Source organism: Podarcis liolepis (genome assembly GCF_965112155.1).
Source record: "Podarcis liolepis genome assembly, chromosome: 8".
Classification (NCBI taxonomy): Eukaryota; Metazoa; Chordata; class Lepidosauria; order Squamata; family Lacertidae; genus Podarcis; species Podarcis liolepis.
The window spans coordinates 24,306,212-24,331,415 of NC_139560.1; the positions used below are offsets into that span (position 1 = coordinate 24,306,212).

Genomic DNA, 25,204 nt, shown 5'->3' on the forward strand with positions numbered 1-25,204 from the left:
GAATCCCACCGTATTGAATGATTATCAGCCAGTCTTCAATGTCCCATGTTTGGGCAAGGTACTGAAGCATGTTGGTGGTATTTCAGCTCCAAGGGTTTCTAGAGACTGATTATCTAGATCCATTTCAATCTTGTTTCAGGCCTGATTATGGGACAGAGATGGATTTGGTCACCTTGGTGGGTGACTTGTGCCAGGAACTGGACTAGGGGTGTATGTCCCTGTTGGTTCTCCTGGACCTCTCAGCAGTTTTTGATATCATCAACCATTGTATCCTTCTGTACTACCCTTGCTGGGATGGGAGTTGGAGGCACTGTTTTGCCAGAATCTTTATATGCTATGGGTGAAGCTGGAGTGTTTCTGTTCATGTGAGGAACATTTATATTAGTGTCAATGTTAAAAAATGAAAAGAAATATTGAGAAGAAATATTGGACTTCAATTTCAGGATTTGCAAACGTTATATTAGTTCAACTATGTTTAATTCTGTAGATGTATCCTGAGTTAACTGAGCCGTAAGCCACTTTTTGCACTCATTTGCATCACAGTGGTATTTCGTTAGGTTTCTGTCACTCTGATTACATGCCTCTTTCTTGTTTGCCCTGTCAGGAACCCTCTGCTTCACTCTGTCAAGGGAACCCAATTGCTAGGAAACAAACATTAACTCTGCCTATTGATATCTTTTGAGCAGCTCCATTATAAACACAATTTACTTGGAACTTACTGCTTTTCTCTTTTAAATTTTAACCACAGCCTTCTAATTTTCATACTAGGAAATGCAACATCACCCCAGGCTCAGCGACCTTCTTTTATGGACTACTTTGATAAACAGGATTCCAAGAATAAAAGCCATGAAAACTGTAACCAGAATATGCATGAATCTTACCATATATCGAAGAATGTCTTTCCCGATAACTGGAAGGTTCCTCAAGATGGCGATTTTGATTTTGTAAGTACTGCTGTACAGTTTGCTTTCCTGGTGTCTTTGCATGGTGTAGTAATTCTAACTGAGATCAGCTAACATGAACACTATGCAGAATTCTTAGCAGTGTAGCAATCGCTTAGGAATATGGCCACCTACATAGCATAATCCAGGACAGTGTTAGAGGGTCTCTTCTCCAGTCTTCAGAGAGTAGCTGGAAGTGGGGAGGCAGAACAAAGTCCACCTTTCCTTCCACTCTGCTATTTTAATCTGAAATCTTAGGTGCAGTACTGTGCCCAGAGCTCAGAAACTGGTTGCCCTAATGAAATTCCCTGTTGCAAAATGTGCTTAGAACAATGGGAGTTTCAAACACAGATCCAGGATGCATCGTAGGGTTTTTCAGACTGTGAATTCCATGTTCTGCAGTTTAGTGGTCCCGTCTCTTCATCGTTTTCTGTACTATTAGAGACTTGTCTCAGCCACTGTGTACATTCTCCCAATGTGCATGCAAAATAACCATATTTTTTGCTCTATAAGACTCACTTTTTCCCTCCTAAAAAGTAAGGGGAAATGTGTGTGCGTCCTATGGAGCGAATGCAGGCTGCACAGCTATCACAGAAGCCAGTACAGCAAGAGGAATTGCTGCTTTCACTGCGCAGCTATCCCTCTTGCTGTTCTGGCTTCGGAGGTTCAGAATATTTTTTTTCTTGTTTTCCTCCTCCAAAAACTAGGTGCGTCTTGTGGTCTGGTGCGTCTTATAGAGCGAAAAATACGGTACATATTGTCAAATGAACTTGAACCTAGCAATGTAGAAGTGGCCTAGTTTATCTTTTTGGTTTCTTGTCTCTGACAGCATCTCCCATCTTCTCTGAATAGCAAACTGCAGTTTTTTGGTACATGAAACCTTTGTGATCCAGCAGTTTTTTCTCTCTCTATCACCACTGAAATAACCAATGAATCTGACTCTTCATTCTCAGCCATTTAGGATGTTTGTGAACATCCTATGACTAGCTGCTTATTAGACCCTGTTTCAGTTTCACTTGCACTCAATCATAGGTCTGTCCCTTCTATCCTGCTGAATGTTTTCTGTACACACTTTTTAGTGTAAAAACAAACACCCACTTTTCAGTGTGTTAACCAGGCAAATGTTTGTTGTATATACATATTTAAGCTAACTTAATTGATCAATATTTTACTTGTATTGTCCACCTTAACTGTATGGGAGTATACATTAAGGCCACCCATTAGAAAAGTGAGTTAAACTTGTGTAAGAAGTATTATCTATTTTTTTGTGATAGCAGTAGTCATGCATTAAGTATATAGATTTTGTTATCAGTTATTTTAACCATCACACTTTGTAGCTCTTCCTATGAGCTGACAGATTGTAATAATCGTTGTAGGTGTTCTGAGTAGTATAGTATGTGGAAAATTCAATTATTTTCTCTAGTTGTTTGCTTTACTCTAGTTGTTTGTGTTACTCATATTATTGGCTATAGGTACTGACACTTGTTAAAGGATAACTCATTGTGGAGCATGCATTTCATGCTTTTCTAAAATTGACATCAATTTTTTAGACTGCTGACATACAGTCTTTAAGTAATTCATGAAAATTGTAAATAATGGATAACTTTCAGTTCTAAGGAACTCTCTTCTATCTCTGTTGGATTTTGCCTTAATGGGATCTAGTTAGGGATTTTATCAGTGAATGCAATCAGGAATGACTAATTTTGTGTGTTCTAAAAGAATAGGGTAGCAGTTTAAATTCCAGAATGTAAAAAATGAATCAGCATCCAGTGTTATTTTAGGACAATGTAGCTGCTCTTAGCAAGATACAAGTTTAATTCTTGTCAGACCATTACAGGGGTCAATATCCTCATTCTTTCTAAAAATGAAGGATTGAGTTTCACCCAGGATCACCTAAGTGAAAGAATAGGCACCAGCTCCTGACGGTCAAGACACTTGAGGACCTCATTATTATTATTTTTTTTGGGTGCTGGGCCCCCTCAGTGTTCAGAGGGTGTTGGGCTCTGCCCCCTGGCTCCTTGCAATGTCACACAATGTTGTGCATGTGACATCAGGACATTGCATTGGGCCCCCTTAATCATCCAGAGAAGCTGGCACCTCTGAGTGCAAGCATAAGAGTCAGTTCAGAGGATTGGACATCAGTGATAGCAGTACGGAGGTTGAAAGAAAACTTAATTGCAAGTATCTTGATGTTCTTTTGCCTGCCTTTTAGGATTGTAGTTGGCTAGCAGAGATTGTCTCCCCATCTGCTTACTGCTTTAAAATGATAAAGGAATACCACCTAATCTATACTCTAAAAGCTGCTGAAAAATAAAACAGTCAACAAGCTAGCTAGATCATGAATTAGTATAGTATTATTTTAAAAGCACATTCTTTAATAAAAGTTATTAAATTTTGCATTATTTTTCTAACAGATGAATGAGAGTCTACATTCCCCAAAAGAGATAAGTTTTCCTAATGGCTCAAAATGCAGGCATTAGTATTAGGAATTGATTTAATTTAGAAAGATAACTGTTAAAAGTCTCATCAGTGCTGATTGAATCAATTATCTTAACTGCATCTACATGTTAAGTGAAGTGCCTCTTTTTCTCCCTGGGTAGAATAATTCAAATAGAGAAGGCAAATGCATTTTACATCAGTGCCAAAGGAAAGATTCCTGCCTTTGCTAAACTTACTACCAAACAGGTCTGGTATCCAGATTGTTTAACATTAAACACAGAACGTGCATATCATGTGTCGGCATTACACTGTTGTTTAAGTACACTTTTGATGCCTTGAGCATTTTTTTTTAAAGCCATCTGTTACTAAAAGGCATGATTCTTTAATGTATTCTTAGAACAACAAACATTAAAACATAACAATCACTGCAAAACGATGACATTGCAAATAGCAAGTATTTAATTAGTGCTACAAACGTTAAATGTGACAGCTGATTAGGTAATAGAATAACATGATTTAATCATTAAAATGATTAAGGATAATATACAGCATTTAGATAGAAATCTCAGAAACAATGTAAATTGGTATTTTATTAGAGTCTTACTGTATTATAGCTTAGCTGCCATTACCCTAATGAATTTAAAAATGCAATGATTTCTGTAAACACGTTTCTGCACAACTTAAAAAAAAAATGTGGTAGATAAATTTAGTTTAAAAGCAGAAGCAAAAGCTTCTGATCTTATAGTCATGTTGCACTCTGTGTGTGTTTGTATGTGTGTGTGTACGTGTGTGTACGTGTGTGTGTGCAGATCCAGGGCATATATAGGCTTTCACACCTAACACTATACAAGGGGTGGGCAACTTTTTCTGTTGATAGTTGCCTTCCCTTGTGGGGCCATATTCCCAGTTCTATGCAGATATATTCAGAAGTAAGCTGCACAGGGTTTGATGGCTATTTAGCAACACACATTTCTGAAGTTACCTGGTATGTGCTTAATCCTTAATCCTTCTTACAGCCTACAGCCCCTGCTATCCTAGCTCACTCTGACCAGGAACACTGGAAGCAACCCCCTCCCTATGCCCTTATTTATCCAAAACTATTTAAAGGAAAGGAAGGATCGGGCGATAACGAACAAAAAGAGGCTGGGACTACAGGGGCATCAGAGCAAACTGAAAAGGAAGGGCGACGAGAAAATTCAGAATATGGTCTCCACCCAGATCCCAAACCAAGTGCTGTGGCACTGGAATCCTTGGGCAGTCCATGCAACAAGATCCCAGGGGCAAGAATCTTTCCCTTAAAGGAAGTGCCTAATCCAACAACCTCTCGATGATAAGGAAAAATATAGCCCTAGGATATGGACATATGTGCCATTCTCATACATGGATCTATTAAACTGGAAAACACATAGCCCACCCTATTCTGAAAAGCCCAAAGCCATAACCGATTTGATTAGTTCAATTATGGAAATACATTATCCCACTTGGGCGGTCTGCAGGCAATTACTGATGACCTTTCTCAGTACTGAGGAAAGGCAAAGGGTCGATCAACAAGCACAGGAATGGCTCAGGCGAGAAGCAGAGAGGCATGGAGCAGCCAACACACAGGCCTGGGTGGTGGAGAATTATCCAGATCAAGACCCCCATTGGGACCCTAACTAAGGGGAGGGGGAAGAAGGAAGCTTGAGCGACACCACCAGGCCATAATAGAAGGCTTGAAAGCTGGAGCACTGAATATTAGCAAGGTGAAGGAAATCATACAGAGAACAGATGAGTCTCCGGGCACCTTCCTGGAGAGACTTCATGAAGCCTATAGGAACTATACGCCAATAGACCCAGAGGCTCCTGAAAATCGCGGAATGGTGAATATGAGTTTTGTGGAGCAAAGTGCACCAGACATTAGAAGGAAGCTTCAGAAGCTGGAAGGATTCGCTGGAATGAATCCAGAACAGTTGGTGGCAGTAGCTAGGAAAGTATATATGAATAGAGATTTGGAAGAGAAAAGGGAAGCAAAAAGGAAGTTTAAAAGGGAAGTGGATTTATTTACAGTGGCCACAGCAGCCAGACTTCCCACATACCAAGGTGGCTGGGGAGCAAAAGGAGGTTGGCGAAGTGGGGGCTTAGGCCCGAAACAATGCGCTATATGCCGAGAAGAAGGACACTGAAAGAATGAATGCCTGAGAGTGGAATGTGGAGGAAGAGGAGGACGCGGCTCAGTGAGAGGTAGAGGAATTATACTGAGAGGAAGAGGAAGAGGACAAGGCCAGTGGCGTGGAGGTTGATACTAACCAACTAGAGAGAAGGTGGATGGGACCTCACTGGGAGATGTGATTGGCCTGGAGGTCCCAGAGTTCGAGAAAAAGCGAACGTATGACTCAGACTATAAAGACTCAACTAGCCTAACTGTGTGAGGAAACTCATTTAAAATGGACTGAAGTGTTGCCCTTTGCCCTATTCCATATTAGGTGCCCCCCTAAGGGAAAATTAAAAGTCTCACCACTTGAATTGATGTATGGCGGACCGCCACCTGTTATTCAGCCCTTATGCCATGGATTAATGGAATGGAGTGACCATGTGGTAAAGAAGCAAGTGTAGTCTCTCTTCCGTGTCATGTATTCTCTCCACAGGTGGACCATTGAGCACACCCCCATTAACCTAATGGAGCCTGTGCACCCGTTCCAACCCGGTGACGAAGTGTGGGTCAAAGAGTGGAGAGAAAACCCACTTGAACCATGCTGGTGTGGCCCATGCGTTGTCTTATTGACCTCACCAACAGCAGTAAGGCTAGAGGGGATTGCGTCCTTGATCCACCACACATGTATCAAGAGAGCTGAAGGCATGTGGTCAGGTGCCCAACATCCAGAAACTGATTTAAAAGTAATATTGACAAGGAAACCCCTTGTACCCAGTCACACCGGGAGCTGACTGGGTCACGGGCATCGTGAGAGCAACGACCCTCTGCAGTAGCCACTCCGGACGCTGGCTATCAACGCACAGGGGAAGATTGGGAGCAAGATGCTTGTCTCCTCATTTTCATTTCACTATTGTAGTTTTATTCTTCTCTATAAGGTGGAAGGAAGGAGGTGGAGAAGATGAGCAGTTGGCAAAAGATAATAAATGGGCAGCAATAGCAGAAGAGGTAGCAACGAATGGGGGAAAGTGTCTAGTTTGCTCCCTAGGACTCTATGATTTGTTGGGAGGTGTGCCTCTCCTACTATATCCTTTAAACGCCACTGGATTAGTATTGGATGTGGGATTCACCAAAGGGAACCTCAAAGAATGGCCCCCAATGTATAACAAGGCAAAGAATTAAAGTAGCGCCTTTAAAAGGTGGGCTGTGTGTCCGCCAGAAGAAGACTCAAAACAGCACTGGGGTGGGAGTTTTGTCATGCACCCACAATTGGTGGCACCATGATGTTAACAACTGGACATGTGGACAGACCCAAAAGACATTTGATTATTGTAGATGTTCAAAATGATTGAGCCACATTTGGAAAATCTGTTGGAATCCTAGTGGAGATATCAATAGCACTACCAGGACTTGCCCAAGAGGCAGCGTCACCCACAAGGTCATATTTGAAGCCAGAGTTACCTTCCAAGGGAATGCTTCCTTTCTGTGGTAGGTGTGCAGACAGTGAACATATAAGGAAGTTCCTACCAGTTGGCACGGGGCTTGTTATCTAGCCACCCTTCCCCCCCCCCATGTGGGTTCTCCCTTATCTGACCCACCGAAGGAGAACTATCCAGAATGCGGCAGGGGCCATAGAGACGGTAGCTGGAGGCTCGGCTCAAAGTTGGTATGGGACTAATGGTTGGCTTCCAGAAAGGATAATACAACATTATGGCCCTGCTACATGGAACCCTCATGAATTGGTAGCGGGGCTCCAGGAGCCTATTTATAATCTGAACTGCATCATTAGGCTGCAGGCTGCAGTGGAAATAGTCACCAGCACAACTGCTCTGGCTCTGCAGGTGGTGGCTCCACAATTAGATGAAAGTAGAAGTGCCATTCTGCAACTCAAAATGGGCCTGGATTATGTCCTGGTCAAACAGGGCAGGATGTGTAACGCACTGAATTTAACAAAAGATGTTTGCTGTTTCAACATATCTGATAATGGTGAGGCTATTCGTTCTCTAGCTGATCATATGGAAGCAGTAGCCCATATTCCAGTACAGTCTTGGGAGGGTTGGAATCTGGATTGGTTGTCTTCATGGCTTCCCCAGATGGGAGGCCTTAAACCTTGATAGGAGGATTATTGGTTATGTTTTTGTTGTTGTTGATTCTGCCATGTATTATACCTTTGTTTCTGCAGGCCCTTAGGCGCATGATAGAATCTACCATAGAAGCTACAATGTCTAGAAAATTGCTTTTTATGTATAAAAGCTTGCCTACTGAGGATCAAGCTATAGGTGATGATTTGTTTGCACCATAGCTTGAAAGTACAGGAAAGCTAGGCATTTGATATGTAGACATAGAGGCCACGACTCAGTGCGCACACTCTGCTATGCGGCAAAAGGGAACCAATCACAGGCCGACAGCATAGCCTAAGCTTGCTTACCATATAAGGGAAAGACAGGACTCATGCGTTCTGATTGGGATGTTTATAAAAGATGGCTTGTAGGTATGTTCAGGATCCAGTCTTTGAGGAGTGATCCCGCTGGATCTTCTGCTCAGAAATAAACTTTGGATTCCCTTTTCACTCCATCTCATGTGTTTCTGCTCAGAAATAAACTTTGGATTCCTTTTTCACTCCATCTCATGTGTTTCCTTCCTCACTTATGAGATAAGGCAGGTTTTCCTGCAACAAATTTCACAGTCCTTTCCTGCTTCTTTTAAGATTCAACACAAAGTTCAGAAATGCTATCTTTCCTAGAACATCAAGATTAAATGGAAACAAGGCCTTGGGCGCATAAGAATGGTTTTTGTAGTGAATTGACTCTTAGGAGAATCGGTAGGTTGTGAAGGTTGCTGGCCAGCTCTGTTAACATCTGTTTAGTTGCATAACAGGTTCATAATTCATGAATAGTTTGAGGACTCTAATGAATAAAATAAAATGGTGAGAATAGTGTGATGAAGCAGCAGTTATATTTGTCTTCGTTGCCTTGGTAACTAATTGTTCATATTAATACATCTCATGCACATAGCTCAGTAGCCTTCTGAGTTCAGGGACAGCTTTGAAATGTTTGTAACTAGACCAGACCAGATATTTCATAGCCACCCCCGCCCCCTACACATCAGTGTGACTTGGGTTTTGGACTTCAGGCAATTTGACTATCATGAGCCTAGTTCTGAGATAATTTACATCTTAAATGAACTTCTACTTCTTAAGTTTAATTATGTACATCATTGGGTGTGTTCTAGCTGAATTAGTTTTGCTTTTTTTAATTGTTGCTGTGTGTGTGTTACTTTGTTGTCTTCAAGTTTATATATATACACATTTAAAAACATATTATGAATCCACATAGCATAGAATCTGTAGCCCAACCTTTCATTCATTCATTCATTCATTCATTTACCACCCTTCATCCGAGGATCACAGGGTGGTTTAAAATATAAAAACATGAAAATATTAATACATAGTAACAAACAAAAAAAATACCACCCCAGTTTAAAAGGTTTATAATAATATGAATTACTATACCAGGATAGTACCAGTTTAGTGGTTGCTAATACATAGTGCTTACACCGTTAAAGGCTTGGATCAGAATCACCACGTCTCCCATAAGAATTCATTGGGAGCTTGGAAGCAACATTATTCTCTAACTATTCTTTAATGTAGCTTTGCAAACAACAACAACAACGACTTATTATTATTTATACCCCGCCCATCTTACTGGGTTTTCTCAGCCACTTTGGGTGGCTCCCAATAGAATATTAAAAACACGATAAAACATCAAACATTAAAAGCTTCCCTAAACAGGGCTGTCTTCAGATGTTTTCTAAAAGTCAGGTATTGTTTATTTCCTTGACATCTGATGGGAGGCCACTCCACAGGGCAGGCGCCACTACCCAGAAGGCCCTCTGTATTTGCCTGAATTTGCTTCCCTCCTCTTGGCTCCCAGAAGCTAGTAGTCCCCACTTGATGTATTTATTTGTATTGTATTACATTAATATCTCGCCTTTCTTCTGTCATGGAACCCAAAGTAGACCTAACCAGACCCTGGCCTGCTTAGCTTCATCAAGGTGGTATCCTCATGTACCTTCAGACCATACTCTGGCACCAAATGTAAAAGATTACAGTATGGCTCTAGATCTTTTTAACGTTATGCAGGTGAGAGACAAAACCCATTCTCTTGTGTTGAAGTATTTTGGATGGATCAAAATGGTTGCCCCCCCTTTGCCACTCTTACTTACAGGTAGTTAACTGGTGGTGGGCATATTGGAGACCATAAATTGAGCTTAAAATAGTTTCAAGGTGTGGGGAGGATGCTTATATTTCTCTCTGTCTTTAAATAAAAGGTGTCACTCTACTGGCAACTTTGGTACTATGGCAGTAGCAGTTAGAACTGCTTGCCATCTTGTCTTCCTCGGGTGCCTCTGGGAAAGATGCTAAAGGAATAACACTTTATTTATTTCATCTTTAAAATAATTTATATATCATTAGGTGACACTCTGAGAAGGAAAGACTGTGACTGTGGTGGACCAGAGCTTATCTGCTGCTGTGCTGCACAATCTGCAGATTTTAAGTGAAGTAAATTAAGAAGCTTCCCTTCCCATCCCTCTGCTCCCAAAATGAAATGGAAGAATTCACATTTTGCTGACACCCTTCTCCCATTTTAGGGTTCCAAAACCAACTGACAATGAGAAAGTAGACCAGCTCTAGTGCAAATAGTATGGAAAGTAACTTATATTAAGCATTCTTCAGTATATATACACAAAAATGATTCGTGAGGGACCATGGCTTCTAAATTCATTTTAATAGCACTGGGATTCTCTTCTCCAGGCTAAATTTAGTGCTGGGAGTCTTCACCTTTCCTTGGAGTGCTTTGGATACTGGATTTAAAATTGAAAAGTAATGAAGAGCCTAGAGAGGTTTACAGATGAGGGTGGGGGAAAAGATGATGAGGGAGGAAGTGGCAAATATATAGGCAGCTGCCTCTCTCTGTTGTCCCTCTGAATACATAATGGTCTTCTTTTTCCCACTGTCTCCCACAGCTGCTATGGCAACAAGTCCTCTGATGATCTTAAACAGGTTGGTTAGTATAAAACTAGTGGGGGAAACTGTGGGTAGTTTTAAAAACCTGACCTGTTTTCTGTGATTTAGAGAGCTGTTGTCATGGGAACAGCAGCCGGAAGAGAACAGAATGCTAGTTTAAGTTTTCACAGGCTTTGCAGAGTCATAGGGGAGTTGCCACATTAATTGGCACTGCAAGTCGAGATTTATTTTGAATTTTTGCTTGACTGTCCTAATCACATGTATCAAGAGAAACAATGCACAGCATCTATATAGCTATATCTACAGCATTCCAGAAAATACTGGCTGCCCCTGGTAGTCAACATTTATTATCTATGATGTCCAATTCCACCATGACACTGCCAAAACATTTTATATGCATTTTCAGAATAGATTCCAGTTTCTTCTGACTGTATGGATATATTAATAATGTAAGCTTTATCTATGTTAATGAGCATATGACTTTCTAAAAACTTTGAAACCATGATTCATTTTTTAAGCTTTTAACTGTGTTATTTCTATTTTTATGGCTTTTTGTTGCTCTTGCAAATATATTATATTAGGCTTAAATATTTATGTATTATATTTAAATACGTTTTATAGGTGGTTCGCAAAACAGATACAACAATAAAAATACAACATAAAGCAATAAACTTTATTAAAAGTAAACAACAACAACAACAAAACATATTTTAAAATGAGGCCAGACAATGAGATGCATGTTATTTAAAGGGCTTGGAAGACCACAAAGATGGTGCCAGGCAACCATTCCGGGAAGCAGAGTGTTCCCAACAAAAATTGTTTGATGGCGACATTCAGAGCTGTGTTTGAAAAGATGATGATCAGGACTGAGTAGGTGCCTTTCTGGTAACTAAATCCCAAGCCATTTAGGGCTCTTAAAGTTAAAACCAACATTTTAAATTGGACCAGGAGATGGACTAAGAGCTGGAGTAGCTGACAAAACTCAGGCATAATATTCCCAATGTATAACTGACCTGTCCCCGTTAATAATCTTGCGGCTCTGTTCTGGACCAGCTAATGATGAGTTTTTGAAGAAGTAAAAGTCCTGCGACACCTTAAAGAAAAACTCCTGTGAATTTTCACAGGCTATGCTATAGTCTATAGCTGCAGCTTTTAAAGTTAGATCACTGTGAAACTCTGCTTACACAGTGCTTGTAAAAGCTCTTCTAGACTTTTTTTAAAATCAGAATTTATGATTAACCCTTTGGCATGTAAAATCCTTCATTTAGGGTTCATTTAGGGTTTTCAGAATACTCCAAAAATTCAATTAAAATGATTAAAAGCCTGTTTTTGAAGAAGTTGCTGCATTCCCATTATAGTACTGATTGATTACAAATTTTGGCTCTTCACCATATTCCTCTAAGACTGCTATCCTATGCATCCATCCATGGGAGTAAGCTCTTTTGAACTCCGGGGCTTACTTCTGGCTAGGATGTAAAGCACAGTGGACATTTACTTAAGAAAAGCTCTTTTACTAGCTGCAGTGCATCCTTTGAATTGCTGTAAACAAGCTGAAGGAGCTACCATCAAAGGAAGGGAAGAGATATCCAGTCCTGTAAGATTTTTATGTGGTTTTATTGTGTATATATGATTGTTGTAAACTGCTTTGATATTTTTATGAAATTGTGGTATACAAGTATTTTCTTGGTCACTTTCTCAGCACCTTCCTCTTTAGCCTGGAATCCCTGATTAGCAAAGATAACTGGTCCTCTCCCTCCTTTGGAATTTGTGCACAACAGTAGTCTTATTTCCTTATTCACTCCTGTCAGAGAGAGGGGAAAATGCTGATTACGATGTCTTCTGAATTCTACAATAGTGTAGGTGAACAGCTTTCTTATTAAAATACTTAGGACCAAGCTCTTAAAATGTACTCTTTTAAAAGGTTGGGGGTGTTGTAAGGATAAAACTTCCTTCTACATATATTTTTGCTGTTGCCAGGAATTTCCGGAACTGTTTTATCTCAAATCCATACAAGGGGCCAAATACACCTAGAGCTGCTTTTTTGCTTAAGGCGTTTCAAAGACAAATAGCTCAAAATCTATTTAAAAATCTGTTTAAATTCATTTCTAAACTGGAGAGCTAGGAAAAATGTTTGTTTTGCAGACTCCATCACTCACTGTACTTTATATATACAGTACATATCTCCTCATGCTTATAACCCTTATAAAGTTTTGGGTTTTTTAAGAAAAGAAAAGCACACAAACTTTTTTTTTTAAAGAAACTCCAAGTATTTTGGGTGCTTTGGGGTTTATTTTTTGTAGAATCTTATACCACTGAGTGGTAGCTCAGGAGCAATTTGTGAAAGTCTTTTCACCAAACAGAACATAAGACATCACTGGTTGGTCAAGTCAGGATATCGCAAAGGGGTGGTTTGCTATGGACCCCGGGGAAGGCTCCAGTGGGCTTGGGAGGTTGTGTTCTGACCCAGAGGAACTCGATGCTGAGGAGCCTAGGGAGGCCCAAAGTGTGTGTGTGGGGGGGGGGGATTTCCCTCAACTTGCTGTCATGCCCTGTCAATCAGAGTGGAGAGCTGTGAGCTCCATGGTTTTCAAGAGTCCTGTTCTGAAGCTCTTACTGTGCCTATTGCCCCGACCACCCTATCTTTGGAGTCAGATACAGGGTCTGCCCCTGTCTCTCCAGAGGGGGATGCTGTGCTTGACCCCTCCGCCTCTCTGGAAGTGGGAACAGCGCCCCCATCACCCAGTTCCCGGAGACACTAGTGCAGACAGCTTTCAAAGGGCAGTGCTAAATTGCTGTGCTACGTTGTGCCTAACAGGAAAGCAAGGGATGTGTTGTTGGATCAGCTTCTTTGCTTGTGCCCTTGTATACCTATGCCTTTGAGCAGAGATGTGTATGGCCCGCTGTGCCTTTGACTGGTGATTTGCATATGTCTGGTACTGATTGAGCATTAAAGCTTCTGGAAACAAACAGCACCTGGGGTGGTGTGCCTAATCCAGGGGGAGGCAGGACAAATTTTGTCTATCTGTGCTCTTGTTGAGTACAGAGATTAAGAGTGAGCTTGCCGTTTTAAAATTTAGCAGAATTTAACAGGGTTTTCTATCTTCCATTTCCAGCAGAGCAAAGAGAATGAAGTTTCTGGACTCATCTTCTTGGTTAGCAGAGATAAGAAGGGAGTTAATTTCGAAGTGGTACCCACTGCTAGACTGTTTTCTTTCTAGCTCCCTTTACCAATATTTTGTACCTGATTCAGTTTAATTCTTGTTTAGCAGAATATCTGAAACACATTATTCAGTACCTCTGTCAGCCTATTTGCTTGCCATAGTAAAATTCTAGCGTGTGTGTGTGTGTGTGTGTGTGTGTGTGTGTGTGTGTATATATATATATATATATATATATGCAGGTTTTGGTGTCTTCGGGTGTCTTCCCGTGTAAGAGTTGGGGTGTCTAGGCGACGTTTCGACGAGGTCTCACTCGTCATCTTCAGGCTGGTGCTTTCGGCTTCTTGTTACTGGAACAGAACAAGAAGCCGAAAGCACCAGCCTGAAGATGACGAGTGAGACCTCGTCGAAACGTCGCCTAGACACCCCAACTCTTACACGGGAAGACACCCGAAGACACCAAAACCTGCATTCCTGTACCCGTGAAAATCTACGAAAGCAAATATATATATATATATATATTGGTTTTGGTGTCTTCGGGTGTCTTCCCGTGTAAGAGTTGGGGTGTCTAGGCGACGTTTCGACGAGGTCTCACTCGTCATCTTCAGGCTGGTGCTTTCGGCTTCTTGTTACTGGAACAGAGCGGGATCTCAGTGTTTGAGTTCCTATAAATACTGTAGAGGGGTGTGGTGTATTGCCTCAAAAGTTCTGGGCAGAGGGGAAGTTCCCAGGCTAGTGTTCTTTTCTTCTTTTGTTCCTTAATTACTTGAGGGATATCTTGAGTGATTTCTTGAGTGATATTCTGAGTACCACTTAGGTGGGTCATTAGGTGTGGATTAGTTGCTAAAGCCTTCGTGTCTTGACCTCTTGAATTTGTGAAGAGTTTTTCTGGGAAGATGGCTGTACTGCACTTAGTTGAGCTTTGGCTTGGCTTCGTGTATAGGGGCGAGCTGTGGTTTTGTGCCCTGTGCCAGCCAGATCTGTGTAGGGATTGCAGGGGGGTGCAGCATCCGGAGGTGCCACTATGGTTTGGTTACTGGATGGTGTCTGTAATTTATCTGTGGAGAGGGTCTGGGTTTGGGTCTGGTGTGGTTGATTGGTGGTGGCGTTCTGTGTGCCTCTGGATCTGGTGTCGGTTTTTGTGGGGAGGGCTAATTTCCAGATGTCTGGCAGGCGGGACGTGTCGTCACGCTTGTTCATGTTGTGAGGGTGTTTCTCTATCTCGATGGCTTCCATGATTATTCTCTTGTGGTGATGTTCCATGTTAAAGAGCAATTTGGAATCTGCAAAATTAATTTCGTGTCCTGTTTCTTTCATGTGTTGGAAAAGAGAGGAAGATTTTTCTTCTTTTTTGACGGCATTCTTGTGTTCTGCGATACGTGCATTTATTCGTCTGTTTGTTTGTCCAATGTACGTGGCTGGGCAGACTTTGCAGGGTATTTCATAGACCCCTTGGTTTTCCAACTGGATTTTATCTTTGGGGTTTCTGAGGATATTGGCTATTTTTTGGTTGGTGCAAAAGGCTGTTTTGATATTGTGTTTATGGAGGATTTTGCTAATTTTATCTGTAGTGCCCTTGATATAAGGAAGGAGGGCCATGCCATTGTTTTCTTCCGTGTCTTGGTTTTTGGGGGGTGTTTCTTTTTGGATTAGCTTCTTAACCCTGTTTTGCTGGTATCCATTGGCGATTAACACATTTGAGAGATTCTGTAACTCAGTTGTCAAGTGGTCTTTGTCAGCCAGGCGTTTGGTTCTGGAGATGAGGGTCTTGGCTACGGAGTTTATTTGTTAAGGGTTAAGAAGCTAATCCAAAAAGAAACACCCCCCAAAAACCAAGACACGGAAGAAAACAATGGCATGGCCCTCCTTCCTTATATCAAGGGCACTACAGATAAAATTAGCAAAATCCTCCATAAACACAATATCAAAACAGCCTTTTGCACCAACCAAAAAATAGCCAATATCCTCAGAAACCCCAAAGATAAAATCCAGTTGGAAAACCAAGGGGTCTATGAAATACCCTGCAAAGTCTGCCCAGCCACGTACATTGGACAAACAAACAGACGAATAAATGCACGTATCGCAGAACACAAGAATGCCGTCAAAAAAGAAGAAAAATCTTCCTCTCTTTTCCAACACATGAAAGAAACAGGACACGAAATTAATTTTGCAGATTCCAAATTGCTCTTTAACATGGAACATCACCACAAGAGAATAATCATGGAAGCCATCGAGATAGAGAAACACCCTCACAACATGAACAAGCGTGACGACACGTCCCGCCTGCCAGACATCTGGAAATTAGCCCTCCCCACAAAAACCGACACCAGATCCAGAGGCACACAGAACGCCACCACCAATCAACCACACCAGACCCAAACCCAGACCCTCTCCACAGATAAATTACAGACACCATCCAGTAACCAAACCATAGTGGCACCTCCGGATGCTGCACCCCCCTGCAATCCCTACACAGATCTGGCTGGCACAGGGCACAAAACCACAGCTCGCCCCTATACACGAAGCCAAGCCAAAGCTCAACTAAGTGCAGTACAGCCATCTTCCCAGAAAAACTCTTCACAAATTCAAGAGGTCAAGACACGAAGGCTTTAGCAACTAATCCACACCTAATGACCCACCTAAGTGGTACTCAGAATATCACTCAAGAAATCACTCAAGATATCCCTCAAGTAATTAAGGAACAAAAGAAGAAAAGAACACTAGCCTGGGAACTTCCCCTCTGCCCAGAACTTTTGAGGCAATACACCACACCCCTCTACAGTATTTATAGGAACTCAAACACTGAGATCCCGCTCTGTTCCAGTAACAAGAAGCCGAAAGCACCAGCCTGAAGATGACGAGTGAGACCTCGTCGAAACGTCGCCTAGACACCCCAACTCTTACACGGGAAGACACCCGAAGACACCAAAACCTGCATTCCTGTACCCGTGAAAATCTACGAAAGCATATATATATATATATATATGAATGAATGCTTTGTTTCCATTTATCTGTTTTTGGACACTGGTTGTATATCTGCTTCCCAGCCATGTCAGGGAATCTATGTGGCATGGCAGATTGGAGCCACCTCACAGGCAAGCTCAATTGTTTGTTTTGGGCTGAGCTAATATTGGTTTTCACTCTTCCTGTGCAGAAGTCCAATGAGTGAAGCAGGGAGGGGAACGGGATTCAGTGAGTGGGTGGGCGGGCAGGATCCTTTCCTCCAACACCCCAGGGACAACAATCAGGTGACAACTTCGAAGGGGCCCTGTTGAAGACACCCTGTCAGCACCAGCTGAATAATTGGCCCAGAATGAACTGGGCAGGGAATTTGCTTCTGTACCCAATCCCAGTGGGGCTTAATTGTTCGCTGTCTGAGTTTGTCACTTGCCAATGAACAATTGGGAGCTTGCTTTAAGCTCCTGATTTATCCTTCAGAGTCATGAGTTTACGTGGTCCACATTCGATTTCCCATGTGACACCTGGTGAGGGAAAAGTAGGTGTGGTTTGGGGAAAATGGCCTTTGGAATCAGAGCCTAATTAGGCCCGCAGAGTGGAGGTTACTCGCCTCTGGAGTAAAGCTTCTCACACTATATTAAGAATTTAAAGAAAAAGGTCCAGTACACTTCGGGTTACATACGCTTCAGGTTACAGACTCCGCTAACCCAGAAATAGTACCTCGGGTTAAGAAATTTGCTTCAGGATGAGAACAGAAATTGTGCTCCGGCGGCGTGGCGGCAGCAGGAGGCCCCATCAGCTAAAGTGGTGCTTCAGGTTAAGAACGGACCTCCGGAACGAATTAAGTACTTAACCCAAGGTACCACTGTATAGTAAGAACCTTGAAGATCAATCTACTTGTCCTGAATTGCAAATGGCAGCTGATTTGAAAATGGAGGTGTAAGCAAGCCCTAATACAAGGCACTTCATGAAATGGTGAATTTTGGTGTGATTGCTGCAGATGCTGATTGGGCAAAAATTACTAACCACTGCAATGATTTGCTGTGATAATCTGCACTGATTGAGCAAACTAATTACATTATCCATCTGTTGTACTGAACAAAAAGAAATTGTAGCATTGAACCTGAAATAAAGACTGCAATGTGGATCCTTTCTTAGACCTTGTCTTTGTTTAAATTACTTGTCAAATTTAGCTGCCTTTTTCTCTTAAGTTGGGGAATGATTGAAAATTGCATTTATTTATTTATTCAGGGCCACCCATGTGCCTGGTGCTTTACAAATAACAGTTATGACAGGCCTGAGTCCCAAGGGGTTTACAGATTAAAATAGCTATAAGGAAACAAAACAGAAAAAGGGGGAAATGGAGGAATGGGTAGGCAGGAGAAGAATATACAATTATTTCAATTACATGTACTTTGGCTTAGTGACAATAAGGTATAAGGACATGCTGTATAGATATAAATTCTATAATAAATAAAATTTTAAATTGGCTCCCTTGCTTTCATGCTTGAGAGTAAGAAAACTATTTTAACAAGTTCCACTAGAAATATCTTTGCTTTCTAATCCAGGCTCAGGTAGCTTGCTAATAAACCATCAGCTGAAAACTGTTTTCAGTATTTCTAATCAAATGACTTCCCCAAGGATTCTAAATTCTTCAATGGAGAAAAAGTTTTGATAGCACTGAGCTACTTCTTCTGCTAGTATTTTTAAGGACCATAAGTTCCTTAATCTTAAATGTACCTGAAGGCTTGCAGGTACTTCTCGACAGCACCCTGGTACTCTGTTCTGTGACAGGTAATTGTCTTCTATTAGTGTTGTATAATCACTTGTCAGAAATATCGCTTTCAAACCTGCCAGGCTGATTACTGTTTGAAGAGGAAGCTAATCAAATGGTATTCACAACATTAATTAAAATATCAGTGACCTACCTTTTCTGTCACATTTTAATTTATTAGGTAACCAATGAGTTGCATTTTATAAAATGTGTTAGCATTTCCAGAGAGAGGAGGAGAATCCATATGTGAATATCCTTTTGTGAGCCTGTTGAATTTTCCCCTCTCTTCTTCTTACGCTCATGAATTTGTGTACATTGGTCTAGTTTACACATAATGCTAAGCCATAGTTTGTTTTCTGGAAACAAAACCATGATGTGAAGACATGGTTTGTGGTTAGTCTTATGAACTATGGTTTGGCATTATGTCTGAACCCAGCAACTTTGCTTTAAAACTATGATTTGTTTGGCCACTCACTTGGAGTGGGCGTGGCTTACTTTCATTCTCCAGCCGGTGATTACTGGTGACAGATTAGAGCAGTTAGATAGAAAGCAGTGAGCACCTACAGTGGGGCAATTAGTTTTTCTATAGTGAGATAGTAATATCCTGTCTGAGTAATGCCCAGTCCAAATCATGCTCTATCTTATTTTCTAATGATTCCAGCTCAGAATTATTTTCATAACATTTAACTGTTAGAAGTTGGAAACTGTTCAAGTTGAAGCCTGCTTTTTTTCGCAGGGGCGGTGTAGGGTGGGGAGAGCGAGGAACTGAATAACAGCTCTTAGCTCTTCTGCCATATTGCTGCAATCTGTTTGAACCCCCTTCACAGCTCCCTCCTGTGGGGCATGTGGCTTTGTTGCATTTCTAACGATCATCTACATAGAAGAATTGTGGGTTCCCAGGTTGCACTCCAGTACTCCACAGAAAATGCAGTAGAAGTCCCATTTATTAGAAGGGAAGAAGCAAAGGTGGTATATTGATGCTTAGCATGCGTAGAGTACTTTTCTTGCGTGTTCAAGCACTCCAGGTAGAGGAGGAGGTTGCTGTGCCTGACAAAGTCCCATGATGCTTCTACTATCCATATTGGCTCTACCATGGGCTAGGAAATGGGCACCATGTAATGTGTGAGGGTTAGATGTCTACCTGATCCCTGCAAGTCACATGGCATATGGGTAGATTTCCCACGGAAACATACCCATGGTTGTTTAGAAGCTTTAATGCTTCAAATCTGCTGTCCTAATTAACCGTAATCATGAGAGCCCAATAGCATGTAAACAGCAATCGTCCCAGGACTTCAATGGACAGAAAGCCCCCCTCCAACTGCTCCTGGGAACTGTTTGAGATTGGCAGCTGCTGGTAGTGCCTGGAATAGCAGAATCTAAGAGCTGCCTTGAAACTGTCTCTCATAATTTAGCTTGAATTTTAGTCTTTGCAGCTCCAAGTAATACTTTGAGCCAAACTTGGAGACAAATATATGTGCAGAATAAACCAACTAGTCTATGCCAGCACCAATGATTTCCATGTAGCAGTAATAAAGACCACATAGTTAAAGTGCTGTGAGCAATTATGATGTGGAGGGAGGAGAGGAGAAGGATTGACCGTGAAAACTTCATTACCTTGCTTTAAAAAAGTAGGTTGGAAATTTACTGATAGTTATTTTGGCTCAGAGTTTAATAATGACCTTTTCAGTAGCGGTATTGCCATTCCTTTGATCTTGGAGAGGTGTTTACCTGTGTACCATCTCAGGCAAGCTTCCTAGCCTAGCATGAACCAGCCACAAAGTGCACAGGTAGTTGATCAAATCCTAAGGGCCTTGTCTGCACCCTGAAGCAATGACAAAAGCTCAGCCAAGTAAATCAGACCGCTGGAGGCCACGGCCATCTCCTGCCTAGAATTTACAGTTAATGAGCCATTTACATTGGAAGTGAATGCGACCCATTTTATCTGCAAAGTTCAGACATACAGTACATAATATGGGCAAAGATCTGCCTACAGCCATCACACACTGCAGGAGCATGACCAGTGATTAAAAAATGCCCTTAAATTGCCTTAGTATGTACATTCAGATTGGCTGCTGTACTTCCCACTGATTTAAACTGGCCACATATGGACAGATCCTATATGCATCTGTCAGAACATGCAGAATTAAGGTGTAGACATGCTTGAGTAGTTTCCCATTGTGCAGATGCAAATAAATAGCCCACCATGCAGATAAATAGCTCACCATGGATTGCCATGATATTATTGATGTAATTTAGAACATGTAAGCAGTACTCAAGTGAGGTAGCTATTACAGAAGTACTGATCTTTGTTCACTGTAAACTTACCTTCAGGTGGTACAACTGCATTGCCATAACCCTGTGCAAATTTCCCTTTGCTTGTCTGACCCCCATTCCCCTCTGTTGTGTTTTCCTTGTCTAGGTTCCATATACAAACTTTCAGCAGGGATCTGTTTTGTTTACTTTTGTTAAGGGCTGATACATTGTTAACATCACTGTTTGTTGCTTATGCATTGAGCCAAAGTAGATATATTCCCGAAATAATGTTGGTTACCTCCTTTAAGTTTTAATGTCTCATTGGAGAACAGGGATTCCAGTATGTGGTTAAGGGGCATGACTGCCATTTTTTTAAAAAAAACCCAACAACCCCTAAAGCTATTTAAGGGGTTACCAAGGTTAACAAACCATCACTCTACAACATTTTGAACCGTATTTAGTATGACCTTAATATTTACACACAAGCTGCATTTTATATGGCTATTGAAATCTAAGGGTTTGAATTAATAAAGAAGAAACCCTTGCAGTTTTAAAAAGCATATACAGATGTTTCTTAAATGTGGTAAATCTGTTGCTTTAAAAGATGTATGAACTTATATAGAAAATTGCTCTTGCATGTCTTGGCAGTTTGTTAAAAACTGCGAACTTTTAAAGCTAACTAGTGTTTTGATAGATTATGTTCAAGGTCACCTTTTGTTTAAATGATGTTTTGTTTGCTGTAATTAAACCATGCCAGGTGTATTGGAAACAGGAGGTTTGGCTAATTCAGAGTAAATGAGAACAAAATACAAGGTCATTATTCGTCTCCAGTGAGCTTCCAAATGAATGTTGCACATGGAACTATTTATAATACATTTTACATGGTCAAGGATTGCTTGGAGTTACTGTCCAGGACTTCCAAATTAAACTACTCACAGATTTTTATAAGCATACCTGTAAAAATGATGTTCTTGTATCTCTTCCTGAGCATAAGCTGGAGACCATGTAGTTTTCAGCCATATCTAAATGGGTTATAATCATAATAGCAGTTTACTAAAACATGCACTTGTATTGCATTAAAACATTCTTTCAGATAAGATGCTGTAATTCCCACCCTCTACCTTCAGCTAATAATCTTTGAAATTTTAGTTCATTCAAGTTAGGTGAATGAACTAAGTTAAAGCAATGTTTAAATTGATATAATAATATAATAATAATTGATAATATAACTTTGACATGGAAATGACAGTGCAGTAAGTTCATCCCAAATAATTTAGTTCTAGCACATTACTTGAGGGATGCGGGTGGCACTGTGGGTTAAACCACAGAGCCCAGGACTTGCTGATCAGAAGGTCGGCGGTTCAAATCCCCGTGATGGGGTGAGCTCCCGTTGCTCAGTCCCTGCTCCTGCCAACCTAGCAGTTTCAAAGCACGTCAAAGTGCAAGTAGATAAATAGGTACTGCTCCGGCGGGAAGGTAAACGGCGTTTCTGTGCGCTGCTCTGGTTCGCCAGAAGTGGCTTAGTCATGCTCGCCACATGACCTGGAAGCTGTACGCCGGCTCCCTTGGCCAATAAAGCACCGCAACCCCAGAGTCGGCCACGACTGGACCTAATGGTCAGGGGTCCCTTTACCTTTACTAGCACATTACTTGAGAACATGGCCTCTGTTATATGTTGCTATATTAATAACTTCTCAGAGAACGAGAACAACACAGTTAAAGTTCAAAAATTGACAGTTCAGTTCTAAAAGCTCAATTAGTTTCAGGCCACAAATAGCAAATCTGTAACAGATAAAACTTTCGGCACATCATCTTGTTGTGTGGCTCGTTAAATGTATATAATATCAGTGTGTGTGAAAATTTTAATCAAGACATATGTGTGCCATTTGAAAATAATAAAATGAATTTGAAAAAGTGTAACAAGTCTACAAAGTAAGAAACAGACTTGTTAACTCCCTTCTAATGAAACCATATTCCTTTTGAAGCTATAAATATTTGTCAATTGTAGCTTGACCTTTAAGAGTGGTAAAAGTCATCTGACATAAAAGCAGCCATGGTGTGTATACACTGGGGTAATGTGAGTTGATTAACTTGTCAGATTTTTGTCACTGGCTAGCTTCCACAACCATGCTTTGGCCCTATAGTTTTTTTAGATTTCATCTTTAGCAAAATGATAATAACTTCAATAGTATATAGTGCTCTGAGAATTTGTTCTAGGAGGGGTATCACATGCTTTTTAAATGTATGGATATAAGTTTATGGGTAAACGAAGATTGACAATATTTTATTTCAAACATAGTCGTATCTGAGTGGGATCAGAGACAAGGATGATTGGTAGCACACTGCCAGGTGGACTCCGGTTTGGAATAGAGACAATAACAAAACAATTTTTTATGACTGAGAGATATGAAAGTTTGACCTTGACAAATGAGGAAACTGCAAAAGTTTGTGCAGGAACATCTGCTATTGCCCTGCTCTAAGGCTTACAGCAGAAGCCCAGCTGTGTCCCATTGAGTGTTCCTGGCACCCAAAGTACCTGCAGGACCTTGGAGAGCTCCCACTTTGTGACTAGTTCTCTCAGCAGGTACTTTAGTGGGGTGGGAGAGCTGAAAATAATGCCAAAATATTTCACATCTGGAAACCAATGCAACACTTTGGTTCCAGATAGTACATGGGTAGACAAGTCTAAAAAGCCTGGGACACAAATTTTCACAGCCCTCTAGCAGGTATGGTGACGCATTTAACAAAAGTAATGTAATTTGCATTAACTCTGGAAGTTTATACTTGATTTAGACCAAACTAAGCCTCCTAGAGCAAAATAAACACCAGGATTAACCCCCCCCCAAATATTATAGAACCTCAGAACCATAGAATGGTAGAGTTGGAAGGGACCCCCAAAGGTAATCTATCCAACCCCTGCAAATATGACCATAAAACCTTCATCCCCCCTTATTTGATTTAACAGCATCAAACATGATAGAAAAAAAATACTCAGAGTGTACTTCATGTACACTCATGTAAAACAGATGTTGTGCCTGCCAACATTCCAGACAGTGTTGTAAGTGTTATAATACTTATGATACACATAAGCAACACATAAAAACATTATCAGCAAATGATAGGTAGATAAGACATAGCTGTGACCAATTTTGCAAAAAATAATAATAATTCCCCCCCCCCCCGAAATAAGAAACAGTTAGGTCAGGATAGTAGGCAGCATCTTTAGAAAACATTTTGCTTTATAAAATTATTTTAAAAATCATGAATGAAAATAATTCATAAAGATTGTATGCAAACTGTGGTTATAGATGAGTGGTCTGCTGCTCTGTACCTTCTTAGCTGTCACTTCTGCTATGAATAATATACAAATTTCTTCTTAGACTGTTTTTCGTCCTTCGAGCTACATAACAGCACTAATTTTGGAGAGGATGTCTAAATGCTGTTGGTGGGGGGTAGGATCCAAAGCTGTAGTATCTCTCTGATATAGTTTGCTTCTCTTGCTTGATACTGGCAAAGGGTGTCTTTCTTTGTTTCCATAGTACTAGCTTGTTTAGCCTCTTGGATTATCAATCCTATTTTTTGTAGCTACAGTTGCTTATCTCTGAATTACAATTGCTTATCTTCAGAGTTGTGGATGCTACCCATTTAGTTTTGATTTTACCATTCTTTTCAAAATGTTCTACCCATCGCTAGTTACTAATAAATGCAATGAAATTAAAAATGATCCTTCTAGTAGATTATAATTGCCTCAGCAACGATACTTAAATAAATAGAATTCAAAATGCTTGCATTCACAAGTTCTGTTTTAATTAACATGGCTATGTGTTAGTTCCATCTTTCACATATTACTATATTTATTTTTATTTCAGGAGAGATTAATGTATTAAAGGTGTTTCGCTGGTAGGTAAGGATGTAATATTATCCTGCCTGCATGATTCGTATGCTTTTTTCCCTTCCAAATTTGACTGCAGGGTATTTTCTTAAAGGTCACTGGAAAGGTGAACAGCAGAGATGAAATGATATCGCTCTTCATGTTTACATTTATTATACAGTGTTAGTAGTGGGGCAACCTGGAAAAATCACTTCATTTGGATTTCCTCATAACTTCCTAAGCCACTTGTTGGTTCGTTCAGCTGGAGGGAATTGTAGAGAACCATGCTGAACTGTCAGCAGTTTATTCCTTTACTGTGTTTTTGAAAGCCATTAACTATATGTATCATTCTGCAGCAAGAACGATGTTGCTGAAGACAAAATACAGTGGGTTTTTGTTTTTTTAGGAAAAAGTAAGTTCAGAGCTGATTCTTGCCTGGGATTTCCATGGCTTGCTGTATCACAATTCTGCTTTCTTCAGCAACAGTTGGCTAGCTCCCATTTTATGCTGTTGCAAGCAAGTTTAAGGATCATAAGAAATAATTTTCTGTTATAGAATCATTCTGTAGCACCATTTATTCAGAAATGTTTCCTGTTTTGCTACAGTTGTGTCAAATAACAACCAGCTGGTGATCTTTGCCATTAATAATCTTGATT

General features: G+C 40.7%; 1 protein-coding gene across 4 annotated transcripts in view; it reads left to right on the top strand.

Moving 5' to 3' along the window:
- The window catches only part of STK3 (serine/threonine kinase 3), a 115,968-nt gene that overhangs the window by 69,618 nt on the left and 21,146 nt on the right, over window positions 1–25,204 (top strand). Inside the window, exons 10-11 of one of the 4 annotated variants that reach the window (XR_014529210.1) lie at window positions 769–1,424; window positions 1,679–5,393. Coding sequence is in view for 3 of the 4 variants with exons in the window: in XM_083517340.1 (XP_083373466.1) it covers window positions 769–944; window positions 10,534–10,557 (200 nt within the window). In the remaining variant the exon portion in view is untranslated. Of the gene's footprint in view, window positions 1–768; window positions 1,425–1,678; window positions 5,394–10,158; window positions 10,192–10,533; window positions 10,571–25,204 lie in introns of those variants that run through there. The other 3 variants (XM_083517340.1, XM_083517341.1, XM_083517339.1) reach the window with 3 other exon arrangements.